The sequence below is a fragment of the Struthio camelus genome, chromosome 2 (assembly GCF_040807025.1).
Source record: "Struthio camelus isolate bStrCam1 chromosome 2, bStrCam1.hap1, whole genome shotgun sequence".
Lineage (NCBI taxonomy): Eukaryota > Metazoa > Chordata > Aves > Struthioniformes > Struthionidae > Struthio > Struthio camelus.
In genome coordinates this window covers 6,477,471-6,500,669 of record NC_090943.1, presented here as the reverse complement: position 1 = coordinate 6,500,669, position 23,199 = coordinate 6,477,471, and the positions used below count along the sequence as shown (strand labels likewise).

Sequence of the window (23,199 nt, the reverse complement as noted above, 5' to 3'; positions counted from 1 at the left end):
TATAAAAGCAGTTCTGTTTGTGATCACGATGCTTTATGAGAGGGCTAAGAGGTCACCTTTGTCAAACTTTGACTTTAATCAGACTTAGATTTTACCTAAATTGGATCTCCTCAGACAATTCTGCCCTTCCTTGCCCCTAAGAGCGAAGCATTTAAATTCGTTTTCTCTGGACGTTGCCTCCCTTAAGGCCTGGCCCCCCCTTTCATTTTCACTGGGCCAAACTCATCAAAAATAAACAGGACCACTTACAAATTGTGGGGAAAAAGTAGGGATCACTGGAGTCTCCTGGTCCTCGTGGCTGGCTCTGAGGGGTCAGCAAACTCCACGTGTGAGAGAAAGGCGAGGTGACAGGCACCTTCCTCCAGAAAACAGTTTTCGTTGCACCAGGTGGGCAGAGGAGACAGATTCCAGCAAATTTCCCCCCCAGATCAGAACCTAGCTTTGGATCTAGATGGCTATGAGTGCCCCAGCTGGAATCTGAATTTGCACCGTGTTTTTATAGAGAAGAATGAGATTTTATCAGTTGACAACAGGCTGACAGGAGCCACGAGGAGGCCTGATCTGTTCTGCTCTGCGGTGCCAGCTTTTAAGTTCACACCAGCCCCGTTCGCACATCAGCTTTTAATATTTAATTGCAGCTTTGCCAAGGGACTTTGCCTCCCGTCTTGTAAAGAAGGGGGAGAGAAGAAAGAATCGGAAGCGTGGTAGTGAAGAGCTCCAAGGAGACTATCAAATGGCAAGTCTCGAGTGGAAGGAAGCACTCTAGCACGTAAGTGATTTTACACAAATAACTTTCCAGATCACAGAAAATGGAATGAATTAACATCAGAAAAATCCTGTAAATCCTTAGCAACCGGGGGATGCTGTGATGACTGAGAGAACCATTCAGGGTGGGCTGAGAAGACTCTTTCAATCTTCCATTCCTGCTACATTTAAGGAAATAGGAACATAAATAGGAACGCTTTCCCACAGGTTCATTCTGCTGTGAAGTAAATCCCTCAAGGGTTCTTCTCCCGGAATTATTTAAGATTAGATATCACCACAAAAATAATAAATAATCACTGGACTGTGGGAGGTGGGAGTCTGCGATCTAATAAATCTATCTCTTCCGTAGCATTGTGAGGTTCAACTGAAATGACCTGGAAAATAAAAAGGGAAATTTCTAAAGTGGCTAGTAAGGAATACATCTCCTTCCCTCTGATCTTGACTGTAGATGTCTTAAAGGCATGAAAGGGGAAGCAGAGATTCATAAAATGCTGAATGTCACACCGATCTCCCAGAAAATCTGCCCCTCCTGAGCGTGTCTGGAACTGGACCACCAAAAGCTGGGGTGGACAATAGTGACGGCCACAGTTCAACATTCAGGCCAGTAGGATAGAAATTGATTACGAAACATATTTTGCAAGCAACGTGGCTTTTGAAACATATACATCCGAAATCTAAATACATATATCTGATAATCCCATAGGTTGTATGCCTATATCAGTAACTAGAGAGTTATTATATATAACTTGTAGGTCCCTGAGTTATTATATATAACTTGTAGGTCCCTAGAGCTCTAACTAAATTCAGAAACCGAACCTCAGAAGACCTAATGTACTTCCACGTGTCAGATCATTCACTGCAGATCCAATGCCTGAGTCTTCTGCTGTGCATTTCTGAAGCCTCAAAAGCAAAAACACTTCTGGCAGATGAGGCTGAGAGGTCATTAATCCTCCAGATACTGCCTGAATTCAGGGCTCGTTGAGGTCTATGCAACATTAGAAATATAAGAAAATTTCATCCAACAATGCACATCCAGAACTTCCATCAAATCATTATCAAATCATTTATTAAATGATTTAAAGGTAAATCTTCCAGTTCTTTCCCCTTCTCTATGATAGAGACGGACTGGGAGATTGAAGAGAATAAGAGAAATGATAGTCAGAGGTGAAAAAGATTCAGTTCCTATGCACGAGGAACTGAGCTAGGATCGCAAGCTAGGTTCTGATGTGGGGGGAAATTTGCTGGAATCTGTCTCCCCTGCCCACCTAGTACAATAATTCCTGAAATTATTAGGCGTAATTTCACTTAAATAGCATCTTCTTTAACCTTATTTTACTTTTTAAAAGTGAGCTTATTTGATGAGGTTTGCAGATATATCAGCGAGGACAGAATTTGTTCCACAGCTCTTTACTTCTGCACTCTCCCTGTGAGGGGAGATGAATGCACTAAACCTTGGCCTTTCTCTCTCGCGTCTTCCGATCCAGCACCTCAACTTTTACTCTCTTACTCTGATGCCAGCAGACAGAGAACATGGAAAAAGCTGAGAAGCTGAGGCCAGCTCAGTCCTTCCCTGTTCTGTGCCGTTCCCCAAGCAGCCGTCTAGAGCGCAGAGCAGTTCCTCTGAGAAAATCTATGTCTGTCTCTGAACTGGTGGCCAGGTGAGTGGTTAATCTGCTATCAGAGCTGGGGGTTTCCAGGGTGCATTCTTCCCTCTCCCACCTCCATAACAGACAGATCTCACTCAGATAAGCTCTTTCCCAAGAAAAGCTTCCCAGCAGGTCAGGTCTTGAGCTAGAGGCAGGTACTTTTCTGTCATAAGTGCCTCTAGCTATTATATATTATTGATACATTATTTAGTCACGGTAGACCAGTCCTGATTTAAAAGCCAGACCTACTTGACAAAACTACCCAAATGCAATGACACATAGAAGAATTTACCCTCGACCTTGATGACTGGAGCATTCACAGGTGGGGAATTAAAGCTTTTAACACTGATAGTCTCTAAGGTGCCACTAAGGAAACCAGCAAATGTTGGAGAGAGTTACTTGTGAGGGGACAAGAGAAATGTAGACTTCTCATCCCCTTCCAGTTTCTCATCAACTGTTTCTAACCAAAATGCTCCAGGGAGAGTCATATTTCAACCCAAGCCCTTTAAGGGCTGTTTTCCCTTTTGGTTACAACCCATAACTGAGATTAGACCGCAACAGTGCCAAGAGTGAAACAAATAAGATTAGCAATGGTACTGGCGGTTCATCTCACTTAACGTGGAGGTGAAAGAGCAGCTGTCAAGACTGTCTCTTGAACTTCCCCTAGGGACAGCTTAGTTCTGAATATCCTGAATTTAGTCAGTTTTCACTGTAAAAAGAAGTCACCTATCGGACTGAGGTCTTTAGAGAGAGAGATGAACGTGTACCGCCACAGCAAAGAAGAGAAGGAGGTTGGTTTCTTTCCTTCTGCAGAGATCTCACTTGTCACTGCTGTTATGATAGGGCAGTCATTGACTTGCTAAACCCCTTAATATTATGTTAAAGCTAAATAAATTAACAACGTCTCAACCTTCTGGAAAGTCTGACTCCAGAAGCAAGCCACGTATCACCAAATGCAGTAAGACACCACTTTCAACTAACACAACCCCCAGCAGATCCTCTCCCCTTCACCAATGGGGAGATAGTGCGCTCCAGGGACGTGTTTGCACTGGGCTCAGAGCGTGGGAGGAGGAGGGGAGGGCTCGCACTGGATCCAGTGACGCTCTACCAAACTAACCCATTAGATTTAAAGTCAGGTCTCTTTGGAGGATTTTTCAAATTTCTCTCACCCCTAGAGACTACCTTTGAAGTCAGTTGGGCCTGATATTTTCCAGAGGGTAGGGGGAGACAGAAAGATCCTGCACACTGCAGGAAAACAAAACAAGCAAACAAACAAAAGTCCTAAACGTCCTGGCTAAAAACGGACTAAGCTGCTCTCTCCTATGTCCCCTGCAGGTACCAGAGCATCTTGGACTGTGAAAGCAACATGTCAAAGCAAGAACATCCCAAGGTGAGAGCCAAAGGCTCAGATGAGGTTGACAGAGCATGTCCTGACAGCAGAATGCTCCAGTTCTTAGCAACGGGAGCCCAAAAAGCATGCTTTTTTTCTCAATTGCAGGTGCTGTTCTGAGGATATCTCAGGGTAGGTCAGAATCTGCCCCTCCCCCAAAAGGTATCCAGATGGGCTTACTTATAAAAGTTGCTGCATAATGGGATGAAAACTTCTTTTATTACCTTCAGATTGTTCTGAACTTAACAAATCACAGGGGCAGAGCCTTATGGAAGGCCCTCAAAGAGGATTTAGTGGTTAGAAAGTGAAGGAAGTACTCAGCCTGAAATGAAAGCACCCAAAGATATTAAGGCACCTAGACATCCACACTGGGCTGACAAATGCGACACTGGGGCATCTCTGCCCTGTTGCTGCAGCAGCTGGAGGCTGTGTGGGTGGTCAACCCACGTGTGCATTTCAAATGACACTAACTACCTACTAAATGAAATTATGTACCCCAGGGTAAGGAAATCACTTTCCTGGGTCTTTTAATTGTAATGGGACTTAGACATCAAGTTCATGAATAGATTTAGCTCCTAGCTCTGGTCTGAGAGGGAAGACAACCAGCGGTCACACTTTTTCTACTCTAAGGCTTACGTGACTGTGGACAAATCAGGGAGACACATAGGAAATAGGCAAGATAGAAACCTCTGCCACAGTTCGGAAAGGGCTAGAATGTTTTTAAATCGTGCCCCTGAGATTTATTCCAAGGAACACAGACCATAAAGTGATGAAAAACCCTTTCATCCTGAGATTTAAAGACTAACAGATGTGATACTTGCAATAGAAATGTAAGAAATTAATATTGTAGTGGCTTTCTTACGGAAGTTAGATACAAGCCTATTCTGAGGTTTGTTTTGTTTTGTTTTGTTTTAGCTCATGGAGAGAGGACATCTATCACAGATTAATGACGATCCAGTAGGAAAAAAATGTGCCTTAACTCAAAACCATCCTAATGACGCTTCCAGAAGCAAGTCCATGGAGCATCTTCCCATGCATAACATCAGCCTAACAAAGAGGAATTTCAGAGGGCTCCTGACCAGCTGTGACACCCCTAAAGCCACTCCAAGGAGTAAGACTTTATCTTCTACTCTGCTCAAGACAGCATCTCCCAATGGCATCTTGAGGAAGAGGGAGGCTGACACCAGGATCATGACAACAATCCAGCCCCTGATGAGCAGAGAGAGAAAACCCTGTAAAGATCCATCCTTCTCTTCGTCTCTTCAGGGCAACCAGAGGAAGGCACAACGGAGTCCTGCCACCATCACGTGGAAAGAGTCCACAGCAAAGGTTAATGAGTGCTATTCTTCCAAAGTACTTCCAAAATCTGTTTTCTTTGGGTATCCAGATTCGTGCTTATGAATGGTTGTGCTTCGTGTTGGTGGTTCATCATCCACTGTTTCCCCTGGGCCTGAGAGGAGCCCTGTGGAGCAGCAACCATAGCTAGGGAAGGAGAGCTAGTTTCAATGTGGACCTGTGTTGTGAAACCAGAGCTACCTGTCAGGATAGACCTTGCTCCTGGGCATGGTGCAGGTGAGCAGAAGAGCCTACCACCAAAAACCCTGGCCCCTTTGCACATTACCGCCCCGTGGCATGGAGGGTACCCCTCTTCCTAAGCTGTTAAAAGCTGGCAGACACACCACCAAGTCACCAAACACATGCTGGGTTTCCCTTGGGCCACGTTCTGCAATGCCACAGTGTCCAGTGGAATAGGGGTACCACTTGCTGTGATGAGTGAAAGACAGACTTGATCCTACCATTAAATAATAAAGCATCAAATAAGATGGAAATGGTGCCCGTTCATGCAAGCAGTTAATGTTGTCTAGAATCAGGCGATATCTACCAGCAGGAACAAATTGATAATGTCATCTGCAGCCTAAACTAGCTTCCAGTGCTGTTACTCTAACCAGACACAACAACACATCTCCTTGACCCAGTCCTCTCAGTCTAAACATCCTTTTCTCTTTCTGTACTCTGACATAGTGTACCTCTAATCCCATCCATCTCTGAGTGATTTAATGCTGTCTGTTATCAGGAGCACAGGTCGTATTTTCAATAGGCTATTCCTTGCAACAATCCCTCCTCTGATAACTGGGAAAAAAGGCAGGAGGAACGCACTCAGGGTGCCCCCGAGGACAGGCACTTAATTGAGGCTGCGCAGCATCCGCCTCCCTGCTCTCTTGAGAGCTATGAGCAGAGAGGACATCACCTGCAAGCACACATAGGTCTGTGATCTGTAGCCCTTATCAATGCAAACACAACAGGGCAGTGGTCCAAGACCTCTAGAGTGAAGGAGTTAGTAGAAATAGAAAAGAGATCTACAGGGACCTACATCCAGCAAACAAGAGAGTCCCACGAGGTCATTAGCATCAGTAATACTAAATCTGGGCAAGATCCTCTCTGACATGGTCAGGGACATTTCATTGCTATATGGTATTGCCCCGGTGATTACTGCTCCGCAGGGCGGTCTGGTTGCTTCCCAGGGGGTGCTGTGAAGGACAACATTGATCATTACTGAGCTTGAGAAACCAAAATCACTGTGGGGACAGGTAAAAGAAATAAACGGATAAACCTGACCGAGAAAGAGAAATCAGCCATGGTGGCCTAAAAAATGTTGGGTGGTTAGAGAAACTGCCACTTCTCTCTGAAGAGATGGATGCTACGCCCAAGGACCTGTGAAGCACTGTGCTTGGAAAGAACGAGCAAAGTCAAGGCCGTGGTTAGGTCTACAGGGAGAAAGGCCAAACCAAGCCCAGTACATGGAGGCAATGTCAGGGACACCTTCACCTCTGGAAACTTTCTGGTGCAGTTGCCTTCCCCACACTGGGGCTTTACCTGGTTCCTCTCCTCTGTTTATGGGAATTTAACTGTTTATGGAGATCTAATTGCTTACCTGTTGTCATTCCCACACAGGAAGGGAAGCTCCCCAGCGACAAACAGGCCATTATCTCCATGATACCAGAGACAGCCTTTGACTCAGCCATGGGCAGAAGCTGTGAGTTGAATTGATTTTGCTTCCTGGTCATCATTGCTACTCTAGTGCCAGCTCTGTAGCTGCAACTGGGAAGGGGCATCTTTGGTCCGTGGGGGAAGTTGTGTTTCCCACCTAACCTGTAATGGAGAGCAGAGACTGGTGGAGTGATTCTGGTCCTGTCTGCATGTCGCGTGGGTACTGCCAGAGCTGACTGTTCAGGAGTGCGGCTGAGGACAGGGAGTGCAATGAGGAGATCAGGCAACCACATAACTGCAGCTGTACTCCTTCCAGTCCAAAATGGGCCCATCCACCCGTTGCATAGAGCTGGCAAAGCCCAAAGCAGCTCGGGTCTGGGCCACTGATGAGTCCACAGAGCCATGTTGACTGTCCACATGCTGTTATTTCAACTTTTAAAAATAGCTTGTATCAAGCACAAGGGCATAAGCACGTCCATGTTTCGCTTGGGATGAGTAATTTCTCCCTGCACCTCAGCCTTGAGGGCGGGAAAATGGAAAGGCTCTCTGGGGAGAGGCTTACCTAACTAAGGAGTCTGACTGGACTCCTTTTTGAATTTGGCAGCAGTGGTGTATCAGACACCATCCTTGGCTTCAGATAGAATATGTAAGTGATCCCTAATGATATGATATCACTGGCACTACAGCAGTCAGGAATATTTCAGGGCAAGCGGCCTCTGTGAACACTGAGACATCCAAGCTGAAGCCTTGTGTGGGAAAGGATTGAATTTTACCAAAACTCTCTGCCAGGAATGTTTCACAGATTTGGGACAAAAAAGAAACACTCTCTTGCAATCCCATAATGGCTGGATTTGGGACAAGGCAGACCACCCTGCCTGCTTTAGACCTCAGTCTGGAATCCAGGGATCCCATATCCAGCTGTCCAGAGTTTTTCCCTTTCCTTTCCATTCCTTCCTTTTCTTTCCCACAAGAAAAAAAAATCACACGCTGCCTGGAATTGAGACACAGTATTTAATTACATAGCTACATAGGAAATAGGTATCTCACATGAGCACATAGGTAAACGAAGGACCTATATTTTCCATAAATTTGATGTTGCTTTTTTTTAATATCAGAACATGTGAAGTTGCCACGCTGTCTTGCTAAATAGGGTCACAGCATTAGCTGCATTGTTCCTTTTACACCATTAGGGACATCTTTTTCTCTGGCTGATGAATGATGAATCACTGTCTAACTTAGAGCTTTACACTGTTCTCCAGTCCCTGAGTCAAAGCCATTGCAAGAGCAAAGACCTCCTGTCATTTCTAGCACTGATCCTTTGGTAGGGCTAGACTCCACCTGGAAGGGGGGTCCTTCTGGGGTGGCAAACACAGCCCGGAAGGGGACTGGCAATACAATGGCTACCTTTGATGCGAATGCTGGACTTGCAATGCTTTCTGAAGATGTCCATGAGAGAGCTGTCCCATATCTCTTCTGGGACAAGGCTTGTACACACCTAGACACAAGCTATTCTCGGTCATTCGTATGGAGTGAGAGAGACATCAGTGCTCCGCATACCCTGCAGCGAGCAACGCAGGTCTGCTACAGGAGCCTCCTCACCCTCTCGCAGGGACAATCCCACAGGCCTTCTCCCAAGGCTGAGGAGCAGAAGCCCAGGTGATATAGTGACCTGGGATGGGGAAGGCATCCAGGATGCTTTGAAGCCACGCAGTGTTATAAACTTAAGCACTGAGGACATTTCTCAGGCTCTAATTTGGGCCTCAGTGTTGTGGAGGACAACAGCTTGGCAGTGTCCAACACAACTCTGCTGCCTGGCATTTGGCTTATCAGCAAATGCATGTCCGTGCAATGGTTCACTGCTGAATAATGACACGTGAAGTCAAAGCATCAGCTGCTGTACCTCTTTCCAGATATGGCTTAGTCACCTCCGGGACACTGAGGGAGTCCTGAGCATTTCTCAGAGGAAAAAGCTGGATATGCTCCTTCGGAAAGCCCATCTTCCCAAGCAGCTAAACCATCACCCACCAGGCAACAACCCTGGCTGCACTGAGAATACAAGCTGATCCGGAGAAAGCTGTCACGAAGGACGTCAGTGATTAAAAGGGTCTGAGAGTCTATAGTTAGCAATAATGAGATTAAACTGAGCAGCGGAAGACTTACACAATATCACAAAATACTTACGAAGAAGGAAGGCGGTAAATCAAGGAACCATTTTCCCAAAGGGAAACAGTGGAAGCTTGAGTCCTTTAATATTAAACAGCAGAAGACACCAGCTAATTTACTGTAGGTGCAGTCTCTTGAGCACACTGGGTTTAAAAATTAACAACTACTAGATGAATTTTGGCAACGAGGGAAATGAGAATCACAGCCAAGAAATAGAAGAGAGGGGCTTGCGTGTGGGCATGCCATTCCCCTGGCTCACACACATATATACGCTTCTGCATGTATGTATTAATATAGCTCCATTATTCAGTGCTTTCAGCTGAAGGGCACACGAGGATGCTACCTCAGTGCCGTGCAAAGATGAAATGGGAATCTGACGTGACTACAAATTACAGAGCTGCCTCCAAAATGCATTTAATTCTCTCCTCCCCTTCCCCCTCGCTGTTCTGCATTCATTTGAAACTCTACCCATGGGGATTTTCTGAAGCCCACAGAGGTGAGACAGCCAAGGAGAGCACAGAAACGACCCGCTGCCTCTCCTGTGCGGTCAGGTCCCCTGTCCCCGATGCGGGGAGAGCTGCATTTGATTGCAATGCTCGCCTGGCATGGGATGGCTGGCCTCCCCTGTCTGCTGCAGCACCCACAGCTTCTCCTGCAAAGGGGTGCGGTGCCATCTAGTGACAACAAAGCCATCTCCCTCCAGTCCCAACCCTGGCCTCAGTCCGTACGCCGCTGTACAGCAGCTGCTGGACACCACATCTCAGGCCCAGGGATGGAGGGAGGGTGTCACTCTGAGTCTCCCTGCAGCCTGGGACCCGGCAGCCAGCACCCAAGGAGCCGCCCTGCTTTCAGACAAAAGGTTCAGCTTCCGTCCCAGGTGGCTCTAAGTTCAAGGCAGCTCTGGCACTCACGATGATACAGGCTCCTGCACTTAGAAATCATTCTCAAAAGCTCATTTCCCTTTCAGCAGTGACTTTGCATGAGCGTGACAACAGGGAATTGAATGTCCGGTCTCCTGTAACGAGCCAATCTATCCATCTCTCAGGGGTTCATGCCTCTCGCCTTCAGTCACGAAGAAAAATTGGGATTTTAAAGATGGGATCCATCTGCCTCCCCCCTACCCCAACTAGAGCTTCCTGATTCCCAGAAAAAAAAAGGGTAAAAATAAGCCAGCAGCAGACTCCTTCCCCTTGCACTTTCTCGAGCCTCCTGTGATAGCTGGCCGGGGGTCCAGGGGTCATGGGCAGCTTTTAGGGGCTCCTATGGGAATGTATAAAGGTTCACAGCCCTGCTGTTCCCACGCGGTCACCAAGGGCAGGACCAGCACTGCTCTGTCATCACGTGGGACTAATCACCCTCCACTCATGTGCCCTGCCTGAACGATGGCTCCAATTACAGGCAGCAGCAATCAAAACAGATAAATCAGTCCTGTTGTTTGGCTTTTCCCGAAAGTCCTAGTCTCTGCACGCATTACAGAGACCTCTCGTCTGATCCAGCCTAAAGAGCCTTTCCCCTGCTGAGCTCTTGTTGTCTTCTTTTCTCGGCACCTGGGAGGTGTCAGCCTGGTCTCGAGTGAGGGAGCAGAGCTACGCTCCGCTACAGAGACTCACGTCCCTTGGGCTGCTTATTTCTCCCTGCACGCTCTTTCTTCCTGTCACACTCCCGGCGCTTCTCAGAAAGACTCAATGCCCCATTGATTTTTTCAGGCCTTTTCTTGCTTTCTAATAAGTTATCGCCTTCCAGACAGGAGGAGAAAAACACCTCTCTGGGGGCTTTGTAGACGTGTCAGGCAGCCCAGATCTCGTGCACTGGCATGGGAGTGCTCCCAGGGGAACTGAGGAGGGTGCTTGCAAAGCACCGACGGGAGCACGCACAGAAGGCACAGTAGGATCAGGACCCCACAAAGGGCAAGGGAGAGGCACAGACGGAGAGATAGGTACCGTGAGTATGAATGCAGGCACACAGATCACCACCCGTGTTCACACTTGCTGTATGGTATAGCTAGACAAACAGACTGACAACTATACATTGCAGATGAAGAGAGAGAGATCCACCTGGATGGATGCATGTGCCCTGTGCGTTCCTGCTAGACATGCACAAGCCCCAAGAACGCACGCGTGCCCATTGGGAGCTGCCGACTGCACAGATGTGTGCTGCCCTTCACCTCCACCCCTATGAAATAAATAAGACCTGCTCCGCTGTGCGTGCCATTCCCCGTCTGCCGATGTGTTTGCTGACTCTCCCCTGCCACCCTGCTCATGAATAACCCCGCTACCTGAGCGGGTGCATATGACAACGCTTGCCATTCCCAGCCCTCTGACTCACAGCTTGGCTGGCAATCAAGGACCTGTCTATCATCTGCCTAACGACATCCCTGGCTTTCCTGCACTGCATCGGCTGGATATGCTCAGCATGGGGCGCTTCAGGCTGTGCCTCCTTGACTGTCCGTGGTGCCTTGCTAACAGCCAACACTTATGCCTTGTACGGTCTCCTCCTTGGCAGGCAGTAGTAACAAGAGCAGCTGTATTTTTTTTCTAAAGACAGTTACGTTTCAGTCCATTCTAATTTAGCCTTTTTCTCATGTATTGAAAGACGCAACAAAGAAAAAGATACTATTTCAGAGGGAGGGTAATAGTCTTCCTAGATGCAGGGCTTAGCAGAAACTGTCATCTCAGCAGGGAGGCAGTAATTCATTGCCTGGTAGGGTATTTAAAGGAACTGAGCTATTAGAGTGGGGAGGCGCTGGGTCCGTTCGGGAGGCTCAGTAAAAGTAGATGGTCATCTGGAGCTGGATATGATGTGTTGAGACGCAATGCCGTTCAATGGGATGTGATGTGATTTTTGGAGGGCAAATCTCCCTGTGGCATGGGGAATAGCAGTCTCGCTGATACGTAGCACCCTCTCCAGGGAGCAATACCTGTAGGCAAGGCAGGAGGATCCTTGTGGCCCTCCCTAACGCCCTCCGTAAACCTCTCACAATAGTATTCAGAGGGAGGGAGCCAAGAACTCAGGCTCTCAAAATGGAAAATTGGCACCTGTGAGTTGCTTGGTCCTCTGGCAAAGAGCATGGAGCCCCTTTGGGAACCAGGATCCCTGTCCACCCCTCAGCACAATGCTGCTGGGATCTTCACGTGAGCAGGGTGCCAGCAAGCCCAGCTGAAATAGAGGCCTTGCTGTGCTAGAGACTGCACAAACACATCACAGGGAGGTGGAAAGAGCTTAGGGTAGATGAAGGAAGTACCTTCAGCCCCAATTACTGATGGTACACAGGGTCGTGGGAAGGCTAAGGTGGCTTCTGTGCTAGTACATAAAACAGATATGTTTGGTTCAGCGTGGCTCATCTCTGTGCAGCTAAACTCTCTCCCCAGCCACTCCAGTGTAGCTACTGGGAATTGGCCCACGTGGTCTGGCATTGGGAACGGCCAGTTTTGGGTGCTGTGGTGCATGCCCATTGCCTGGTAGGGCATAAGTTGGATGGGAAAGAACATGAGTGTCTTGCCCTCAACACCATGTTTCATTATCCTAAGCACCTCTGAATGAGTGTTTTATCTCACGTGATGTTAGCTTCCAATTTACTCTTCCGGTACTGACACAGCAAATTCATGTCTCCTTCCATCATCCCATAGTGGTTTACTCAAGCTTAAGCTCCCTAAAGATGTCCAAAAAGTAAATCAAAGAGAGACCAACAGGATCTGATTCGGACTGGGTTATCTTGCTCTCAGCTGTATGGCTATCCCAGCCTTGCAAAAGATGTTAAAATAAAATGACCATTAAAATAAGCCCCAATTCTCCTAGTCATTGGCTGTGGCTGTATTTGTAAATGAACAGGGCCAGGCCAGGGTCCCAAGCACTGGCACACAGTTGCGCGAACCATTAAACTGCTAAAAATAGCAGCCATCGCCCCACTGAGCTTTGAGGATATCAAGAGTCATCCGAGACTCAGCACTTTGTTATTATCCCCTCTCCAAACACTGGCTAAAGCACTTCCCAGCAGTGCTGCATCATTAGCGGAGTTGGGGAGTGCAAGGAAGGAGGCAATTTCTACCTGGTTGCAGCTCACTGACAGGTTGTGCTCCCAGACAATGAGTCTAGTAGTCCTCCTGCCCTAGTGAGGGAAGCAATAGCTGCTGTGGCTGTTTAGCTGAAGAGTCTTTTTCCAGAAATGAAAAGTAAATGTGTGACTATACATATATGGGCGTATATATCTATAAACTAAATGAACAATAAACGCTTTTTTAATGAGAGAAACTCCTTGCTTCATAATTTGGCTTCATGAAGCAAGGAGCTCATTTGTCCTTCTTTATACACATACTTCATTTTGCTTTCTTTTTCCTAAATTCACGTGTTCTAAAACACTTGAAATGGAAAAGAAATAAGGAACCAGAAAATGTAACTAATACCTGCCACCTTCTCAGCTTTTCTCTTAAAACTGTCTGTGACAGGAGCCGCAGGGAGCCACGCAGTGGTAATCACAGCCTAAGGACATGACAATGAGTCAGGGAAATGCCTCTCCCCCTTGCACCATCGCTTGGAAGCATCCCCTATCCCGTACTAAATTACAGAAGGGGTATTTTGAATGAATAAGTTCTGAAAATAAGCCAGGCCCTGAGACTTTCCCCACCGCTGTGTAGGACTGCGAAAACGCATGATTGACTCAGCCTGATGGGATAGCAGCTACACTCTTCCCTAAAAATAGACCATGCGGTTCATCCTCTCAACATAGCACAGCGCTTGGTGATAAAACCAGCTGTCCGAGACCACTGAGAGCCAGTGAACAGCATCGAGGGTGAGGACAGTGGAGCAGAGCTCCCCACAGGATACGCTAAAGGCTGCCTGGCCCTGAGTTTCACATAGATTTCCGTTGGGACTGCCTACGGTGCGGCACAGCTATCAGGACTCCTATGACCTCTCTGTAAGTAATTTTGGGGTAGGTTAACATGGGGTGAAGCATTGCATGGACAGGAACCTTGGACTGATGTTAAAATACAGGACAAATGAGGACGCTCAGTGCCTCGCACTATGAAAGAGGCGTTTGCAGCTGGTGGAAAGTAGTGGATTTTGTTAGCCCAGAGCTTGGTAAATCCCGGTCTGTGCTGCAGATGATACCGCCTCTCTGCACCACGGGTTGTGGCCTCTGTCTGGTTCAGCGCTGTTGTCTCGGGTGTTTGGGCATGTTCAAAATAGACACAGAGCTTTTTGTACGTGCATGGTTTTCCTCTGTCCCAAAACTTTCGAGTCTAGCTTTGAGGCATAAATTCATGGGACCAGATCCTGAGCTCCTACTCTCTTCCCCTAGAGGTGCTGTGAGTTACTGGGACTCTGTAGCCAGGAACAGGGTAGAGGGTCTGTACTGGATTCAGACAAGCCAGACACTACTGGGGCAAGGGGAGACTTCTTCCAGATCAAAACCTGTGTCAGGACTGGTCACAACACACTAGGCAATGAAACAGGGACTCTTCAGAAGGAAATGACTCTTGCTTCTTCCTACATCCCTAGGGACTAGGAGGCAGGCTAGGATTCTTTAGGAATTTCTTCTCTCCTGGGTCAAGGGAAAAGTGAGAAATGTATTTGGGTCCCTGAGCATCGTCCGTGTGCTCTGCTCCGGGAGGGAAACGGAGCCCCTGCCCAAGGCAAGGGGAGGAAAGGTTGCTCAGGACTGTTCATGCTCACTCACTGAAAGACTTTTGTCATTCCTGCTTACTTGTCCAGCCAGATAAAGGCCTTCAGGAGGGCCCAGAGGTCTGCCGGGTTAACAGCATTAAAATGGCAATATCTTTTTTTATTTCTGTTCATGTATGGAAAGCTGGTTCCAAAAAGCTGCACAGCTCTGTAAGGTGGAGCAGAAACCTATGTCTCATACCTGATTACCTGTTTGCTGAAACCAGTTATCTCTAAGGCCCGTGTCATGGCCAAGAGGTCCCACGGACCACTGAGAGTGAGGAGGCCAGGTCAGTCTCCTGATTCTGCCACTCTGCCCCTGTGCGGAGCGCCTGACCTCGACAGTCTGAGCTGAAAGCAGCATTTTTCTGCTCATGTATTCAGTGGTTGCTAGTGTTTCCTTCTGAGACAAACGTCCTGCTGATCGCTGTAAGAACAACAGCGGTTCTGTGACTTCCATCGCTTCCCTCCCATTCTTTAATTGTCACCCAAATTTTTGCTGGAAAATATCCAAAGTAGCTTCAGGTTTTTATTAGAAAAAGGGGATATGGGGAAAGAGAGGTGAAGCCGGTTCCTCAGGTACAGATGCCACTTCATGAGAAGAGGCAAGATATGAAAACCCTTGTTCTTGCCAGGCAGAACTGTGGATAATCCGTTAGTGGCAATTAAAGGGTCCAATAAAAGTGGAAATTCCTAGGATATACATTCATGCCTGTCAGACTTGGGCTAACTTTACTCCTGGAACAAGATCCTCTCTAGATGGTATCCCCAGAGATGATATCCTTTTCTGAAAAGTTTCAGGTTTACAGGCTAAACCCATGCTACTGTCAAGAGGCGGGTGCTGCTCCAGGGCTGGGTTTGGCCCTTTAGAAGAGACGCAGCATTTCACAGGGTATAGAAGCCCCCTTCTCGGGAAACTGGGAAGTAAAAATACTTCCCCACAGGCAAAAAAAGCCTAGATCGGGGTCTGAGCACAGTAGCAGACTTTTTTGCCTGAAGTACGGTACAAAACAGTATTTTATTCTTTTGAAGTCAGTCGTTTCTCTCCTCCCCCATATTCTCAGTGGCAGGTTGCTCCTTTAGAAACAAACGGCAAAGCTGGGGAACGCAGTAGCTGCAAGTGAGTTAGGGTTTTCTTTCTGAAAAATACTACTTTTTTTTCTGGCTGTAGTTGTTTCTTCTAAAAGAGTACTAATATTTTTTGGCTGTAAATGACAGAGAGTTGACAATAGATTGAGAACTCCACGCTATGAGCAGAAAACAAGGGCAGGGTCTCAGAGATCCTTCAAATGCGATGCAGATGCAGTCCCCTACTCAGCCCAGCTCCCCCCTTGCCTCCTATAAATGCCAAAGCACAGTTAAAAAAAAAAAAAAAAAGATTAAAAATCCATGTCACAGCCCTGCCACTGGCTTTCCTTTCTCCTTTTCCCACTGGCTTTCCTCCTTGTCTCAGCCACGCACGGGACATGCCGTCAGCGACGCTTGCAACGGTTCGTGCCTGCGCCGACATTCCCAAGGTATCGCGCCGCGGTGATCAGAGAGGGCTTCCCTTAAAAGGCTTGGTATTCCTGGCACGCCAAAAAGCCCTCTCCCCAGGAGAGGTTATTTCAGTGGACAGCTCTGTATTGCTTTTTCTCTCTTTTTTTTTTTTTTTTTCTAGAGGCCGCTATCACAAATTGTTACCCAGCGCTTGGCTGGTTCTGCAAGGTCCGAGATGTTGAGGCCGACGGGAGCAGGTAGAGCGCCCCGGGCTGCAGCGGGCCGGGGCTAAAATTACAGCCCGCATTCAGCCCTGGGTGAAACTGAGAAGCAGGGCAATAGGAACAGCTCTCGCTATGTGGCAGACACCCGTGTTTATCACCATTTCAGTGAAAACTCCTTGTGTAAATAATAGATAAAGAGTTACTGGACATTACGAGAACGGTGCCGGCGTGAGCGGGAGGTGATGCGTGATCCCCTGTGTGTCGGAGGGCAGTGGAGGGCTCCAAGATGCCCGACCATATGCTGCCTGTGGGAACAATTTAGTAAATGTCCGCTCGACATGTATTAACCCTTTGCAGACAGCAGGGAGAGATGGAGAAAGAGGCAATTGTGAGCTGGCAGTGGGAGCCGCGTCTGCTTTCTCTAGTGTCTTTGTATCCCAAAAGTTGGAGAGTTGCCTTGGGTGATGCTTAAGGTCCTCTCCAAGGAGAGAAGACCAAACACCAGCTGACCCACTCAGAAAGGCCGTCCCCAACCAGCAATGCCACCGGCAGCTGTCACTTGGTGAAGCTTCTTGGCATTTTTTTTTTTTTTTGTATGCCAGGAATAGTGTCTTGCACATTCCTGGATTTTTGCAAAGTCCAAAAATAGCCCTGAACTGCCTCAGGGCAGACACTCATCTCTGCCTGAGGCTAAATATCCCTGAGTCTCCTCCTGGGGGTGGTGATGTCCCCCCTGCACAGGAAAGTCCAGCTGACACTAAGGAGCCAAAAGAGTTTGCAGAAGTGACTAAAGACCGTGAACCATCAGTTTACAGGTGCTGGAAATTGTAAAGAGATTTTATTTTAAAAGTCAAGTGCTGGAAAGAAGACACTCTTTAGTAGCTGTATTTTCTTTCCCCAGATTTGCAAATGTGACTTTATACACATGTAAAATGTTAATTGTTTGGCTAGAATCTAGTAAACAATCCCTAAAGTATGAAATAATATTTTAAATCTTATTTCCGCTTCACCACAGCTGCTCTTTGATTGCATTATTTTATTTTATTTATTTGCTTAGCACCTTCCTCTGGTTCTGGCACTTTTCTCTGCAGACAGTTTCCCACTCCTGAATTCATGTTAGCTCTATGTGCCAGAGCCGTTCGCATGATTGCAACGTATGGCTTGTCGGCTCTGCAAAATCTTTCTTTAAGCAGTCTAAAAGAGACTTCTGTTTTTTTGATGTGCATTAGTCATTATATTTATGATCTGTATGGGAGATGTCCTCCAGCTCCAAATCAGGGATCTATTGTATTAGGCATTGTCCAAACTTATTTGAAAGGACAAGGTCTACTCGTGGAAGTTTGGAATCAGACAAAAAGTGTTGCTGATTCATATAATTTTTGTTAGAAATCTGACTGTAATCAGTGGTATTCTTAAACCTGGAGTAGTTAGCTGAATTTGTGACAGTCTCTATTTTTCACTTTTAAAGGTTGTTTCCTACGTGATGCAGTTATATGTATATATAACAAAAAAAAAATTCAGCTCAAAATGGTCAAAAAGCAGATTACTTTTTCTTTAAAAAAAAAAAAGGATGTTTATGACTGCCACTCTCCCATATAGTTGGCCAATCCCTGGCAAGAAAAGCTTGAATTTCAGATCTTCCTTGTCCTTCATGGAACTGAAGATGAGACAAAACACTGTGGTTTGCAACAGAGCGCAGTCTGATCCAGGAGCCAGGGAGCACCGGCGAGAACCAGGGTGCTTCAGAGCATCGCTGGTCCTCACTCTTTCCTGGAGGCAGCCCAAAACCCAGCAGGTGCTCCCTGCCACAGCCTCCTCCACTCTTTTTCCCTCCCTCCTTTGGAAATTTTAGCATTTAGCAATGTGCCCTGCAACCTCAAGAGCAGGTCACAAGGCCAGAGAGAAATGACTGGAAAGACCCTCCCCTTCCCAAACCCTCGCCTGCGTCCTGCGCTCCCCAGACCGCCGGTGCACCCACCACTGCATCTTCCAGCACCGCTCACCCCGGGCAGGGCAGGCTCCGAGCATCTCCTCCTGCCGGCAGCAGCTCTCCGGCAGAGGTTCCCGGGGGCAGCCCCGGCCCACCGGCGAGCAGGTTGACGGTGCAGAGATTTAAACCTTTCCCCGCTGACCGAGCACTGCCAACAGGCTGACGGATTAAGCGGCGGCACTAGTTTCTCAGCCAGCTTTTATGAGTGTTTACCCACCCGTGCAAATCCCCCCAGCCCAGCAGCAGCAGTGGCGTCGGTATTTAGGAGCCCCTTTTGGCAGGGGGTGAAGCTGGGGGAGGACGAGGTCGGTGTGATTCGGGGGAAGGAGGAGGATAGGGACATCCCTGAAGCAGGGGACCCTGTGGGTAGTGACCGTCCAACTTGGGGTAGCTCATGACCCAACCCAGGCAGGAGGGAATAGCTGAAATACCCCAGATGCCTGGGAAGACGCCAGCTCAGGGTGCCGCAACCCTGAGAAAGCAGAAGTATTTCCATGTCAGTCCGTCTCCATCCCTTCTCAGTCTCGTGCACCCACCAGCTGTTAGGCTGGGGCCTGGGATATTTAAAAGCAGCATAAGCAAAGGGGTGGAAAATGGAGTCCCTGTCAGGACTCTCCTAATTTCCTTCCCTAAATTTCCCCTGGGCTAAGAAGCACGGGGACATGGGTCCCTTTGCTGCTAGAGACCTTTGGGCATTGGGCGCTGGGACCTGCGGTGGCTGAGCGGTGGCGTGGCCAGGGGCGTTGAGAGCATAACGCGCCTGTGCCCTGCGGCACGGGGCGTGCAAGGCCGTGGCACAACTTGCACCTCTGGATTTTTCCTTTCCCTCTCACCCGCGCAGCCCGGTTCCCACCACACAATCCCCTTTTCACGGGCCGACTGGAGCGGGGCGCGTGCGGCAGCACAAAGGGCTTTGCTCAGCAGCTGTGTTTGCTCAGGACGAATGATTTTGGGAGCAAAGCCGATGACACGCGGTTGGCCAGGCGGCTCGGGGAGTTTGATGCTGAGCTTGCAGCTTCCTTTTTTAATAGGTGACTCAGTCGCTCAGTAGCTCACTGGGGTTGGTGGTGGGAGCTGGTCTACCAAAGAGGGCCAGCGCCAGAAGTGGTGGACACCAACAGGTGGGTAATATTGTTTCTTAGTGGGATTTAGAGGTTGAAATAGAAAGCAAAGTGAGCTGGAGCTGCCTGTTACTGGAGAGATGGGGATTCCTCGGGGGAAGGAGAGGGAAAGAGGCTTTTTAGTGATTTGTTTCTGGCTTGCTGGGATTCGGTTGTCGGATGCAAAACAGTTACGGTTCAAAAGAAAGAGACCTGTAACGTTACCTTGAGCAGGACACAGAGCAGTTGAGTGATTTATGGCCAATAGCAGCAGAGGAACTGACTGAAATTTTAGACGAATATTTAAGAGTCTTTTCCCCTCTGTTCCCTTTCCTTTCCCCTTCTTCCTACCCTGTTAGGAACGACTAGCAAATACAAATGAATATGATGAATGATTTTCCCCTATTGTGAGTTTTCAGGTTTGATGTTACGCAGATTTTCAAGCTTGGGGTCTCCAAAGAGTCCTACACTTAACAAGTGAAAACCTCTGAGCAGCAAATCTGGGCACGAGTTTGGCAATGGGAATATGGGAAGGGTCGCTTATCCCATCGCACAGGGAAGACCCCCAAACCGTGTGGGGCAGATGCATAGCGCTATAAAATCAGGACATTTCTGCTCACCGGGAGGAGATTGCGGAGCACTTCTGGCCCCAAGAGTGCTTCGGGGTTTCTTTTCCTTTTCCTTTTCTTTCTTTTTCTCCCTTTTTGGGCATAGCAGGCTCCTGAGAGACCTGTGTCGCCACTCCGCACCCTCTTTTCCTAAAAAGGGTCCCCGCAAATCACCGCCCTCCTTTGCACACCCAGGGCGCAGCCTCTGGGGCAAGGAGACTGTAAACCGACCCTGAGCTGCAAGTACATGGGACGAGGGGACGACTAAAGAAACACCGACAGCTGCTCCAACAGACAGGCCTAAAATTGCAGCCCCTCACGTGAAAGGCATAAACTGATCTGGCGCCAGATCCTGGTACAAATGACCATTTCTGTGCTGAAGCCCAGCAGGGGGGACCGTCTCCCATATTCTTCATTCGGACAAAGGCGCCGCCAGGCCCCTGTGCCAGCCTCTGGATGGGACAGAAGCAGGGAGCGTTAAGGGACTGCATTCTTCCATTTTAGCTCATGAGGATGCTTTAATGTCTGGAGTATCAGGTTTTGTATTCCCCGGGGCAGGAACCAGCGTCATGTGGGATGCATCACTCATCATGTAACAAATGCCAGGCATCCCAGCAGGCCCCTTCATCCCATCAAGGCAGAAAAGTGTCTCAGATGATTGTGTCTCTGTGCCCTCAGTCTCATCTACAGCAGATCAGGCAATAACGTCCTTAGCCTGGTCTGCAAAATGTCCTTTGGTTTTGCTTCAGCATCCTCAGCTGGGAGGTTCCCTGCCTGCCCCGGCTCCCTCCCAGGCTGCTTTTGCAGCGGTGCCGCGTACTCGTAGCTCTTGAGACGCTTCAGGTGCTACCTGGGCGCCCTTAGCTGCAAGCATGCTACAGCCTGGCTTTCTCATTAGCAGAACGAACTGTTGTTCCTTTGCTCTTATCTATAATTAGCAATTCAGAGGGTGGCAGCAGCCTGTTTCATCAGGCAGAGCCGGGTGGAAGGACCAGGCGCCCTCTGCGCGCCGAGGCAGCCGCTCGCCTGGCTGGCTCGAGCAGCCCCTCTCTGCGGCAGGCAATTTTGTGAGAAGAGATAAGTAAGCACGGGGCTCTGTGCTGCAAAAAATGCTAAAAAGGAAAAAAAGAAAACAAAGCGATAAGGGGAAGGCTGCAGCCAAAGCCTTGTATCTAATTATATCCGTCATTAAAACAGAAGTCCTGTGGCCTCTCATCCATTTGAGCTAGAGGGTGAAGGCGTAGTCGGCTCTGATGTTGTGCTGTTTTCCACTATGTAGACTGGAAATCTTCATTTGGCTGCATTATTCGCTCTTGGCTGGAGGGGACAATTAAACACTGCTGGCCTGGCTCCGGGATAGGGGGCTGCCTCTGCTGAGCACTCAGCGCAGAAGCGGTTAAGCACAGCTACGCTCCTATCGGTCCGTGCTGCTGTCCCTGTGCTGCTGCAAAGCGCTGCCATGTCCAGGAGGTAGTTTTTAAAACAGTGGTATTTTTTCGGCGTGTGGCCACCCCAAGTGCTACCGTGCCATTGCCAGAATTTTATGTTTCTTTTCCCGACCGGAAAGGCTAGAAACTTGTGCTTGGTTTTCCCTGTGCTTTAAACCTCGCTAGGCTGCCTCTGCCCCTCTCTCCCTGTTGCTCTTACTGGAAGGCTTAGCAAAAGCCCTCTGCCTTGCTACCTTCTGGTTTCCAGATGGAGCTTGCCTTTTGCCTTTTTAGTAAGGCACTTCAACAATATAGCATAAAATAGAGATTCCCTGAGAAGATTTTCCAACTACCTCTTCAAAGCTCTCTAGAGCTAATTCAGCACACACTTCAATGCTGCTTATGGCCACAATAAGGAATTACCATGAAATTCAAGGCACCTTCATTGCCAAGGACTTCACTTTCTCTTCTACAGGGTGGCCCACATCCACCCTCATGTCTCTCTGCAACAGAAGGACCCCCTCAAATGTGAGCTATGAACCTCCAAACGAAGGGGGAAACCTTCTGCAGCAGGTAGTGGGTTTGTTTTAACTCCTGCGAAAGCGGTTGTCTCAGTGATGCCTTCACTCTTTCCTCCCCTTTTCCAGGGTGGTATTCATCTCAAGCAGCCAGGTGTCTAGTCAAAGTGAGTGCTCTAGTGAGCAGAGTGGAGAAAAATTCTTGTAATAAGAGGGTGATCTGCCTCCCAAACTGAAGCCAGGGAGAGAAATCCCATCTTTACCTGGCGACTTACAGAAAACAAGTGTTAAGGAAGTATCTTCTTCCATTTCCTCCCTCATGTCCTCGTGACCTCTGGCAGACTCAGGCAGCTAAATCTGTATTGCTTCCAGCTGCATCCCCAGGTATCCAGCCTCGGTTTTGAGTCAAAATGCCTGGGCATCTGTAGAAGCATCCAGAATCAAAGACGAAAGCAAGCACGGGATTTGGCACCTTTCAATAACGTGCCGGCCAGTCTCTGACACTCTCGCGGGGGTCTCTCTGCCCTCATGTCTACCGTCTTTTTGTTGGTGGTGTTTACTAGACCGTTGGTCCTTAGGGTCCCATGGGAACTAGTGTTTCACTTGAAGCACCAGCTCCTGGGGCCGTGTTATTAGATTACATTAGCTGCCTTTGCTTTAAAATAAAGGCAAAACAAATCTTTACTATTTCAGAGCAAGGCTTGAAAACCTGAACTTAAAAGCTCAAAACCTAGAAAAGAATAAAGACAAATCATAAGTTTGCTGTCTATAAAACCTCATGATTTGAGGGGCTGAGATTTGAGGGCAGGGAAAGTTAGAATTGCTGCAGTGCTTTCAACGTGCACATATTTTAAAAAGTACATCAGCCCATCCGTGTCTGTGCAAAAGCTGGATTTGTGGGTAGATAGACCATTGTTCAAACAGAAAGCATCGCAAATACCACACTAAATCCTCATGCGGCAACACGAGCCTGCAGATGAAAGGAGAACCTTCTCGTGTTTTTACAGCAGTAAGAGAGACATGACGACCCTGGCTGACGAGGGGCACCAAGGCATTTCATATAGGCACAAAGCTCTATATATGCCAGCGGGGCAGAGACGGAGGTATCCCATTCACACCGAGCAGAGTAATGCAAAAAAAAAAAAATAATAATAATAATAATAACAAATTGGTGTGCAAACAGCCGAGGCGCCTGGCACAGCCCTCAACAAGCGCCGTGCCTTGCTTGCGCTCGAGGTCCGCG

At 48.1% G+C, this 23,199-nt stretch overlaps 1 protein-coding gene across 1 annotated transcript in view; it reads left to right on the top strand.

Moving 5' to 3' along the window:
* Positions 1-2,292: 2,292 nt before the first annotated feature.
* The window catches only part of XIRP1 (xin actin binding repeat containing 1), a 34,448-nt gene continuing 13,541 nt past the window's right edge, over positions 2,293-23,199 (top strand). Inside the window, exons 1-4 of the mRNA XM_068934168.1 lie at positions 2,293-2,423; positions 3,747-3,801; positions 4,717-5,130; positions 6,754-6,835. Coding sequence (XP_068790269.1) covers positions 2,296-2,423; positions 3,747-3,801; positions 4,717-5,130; positions 6,754-6,835 — 679 coding nt within the window. The 5' untranslated portion in view covers positions 2,293-2,295. The remainder of the gene's footprint in view (positions 2,424-3,746; positions 3,802-4,716; positions 5,131-6,753; positions 6,836-23,199) is intronic.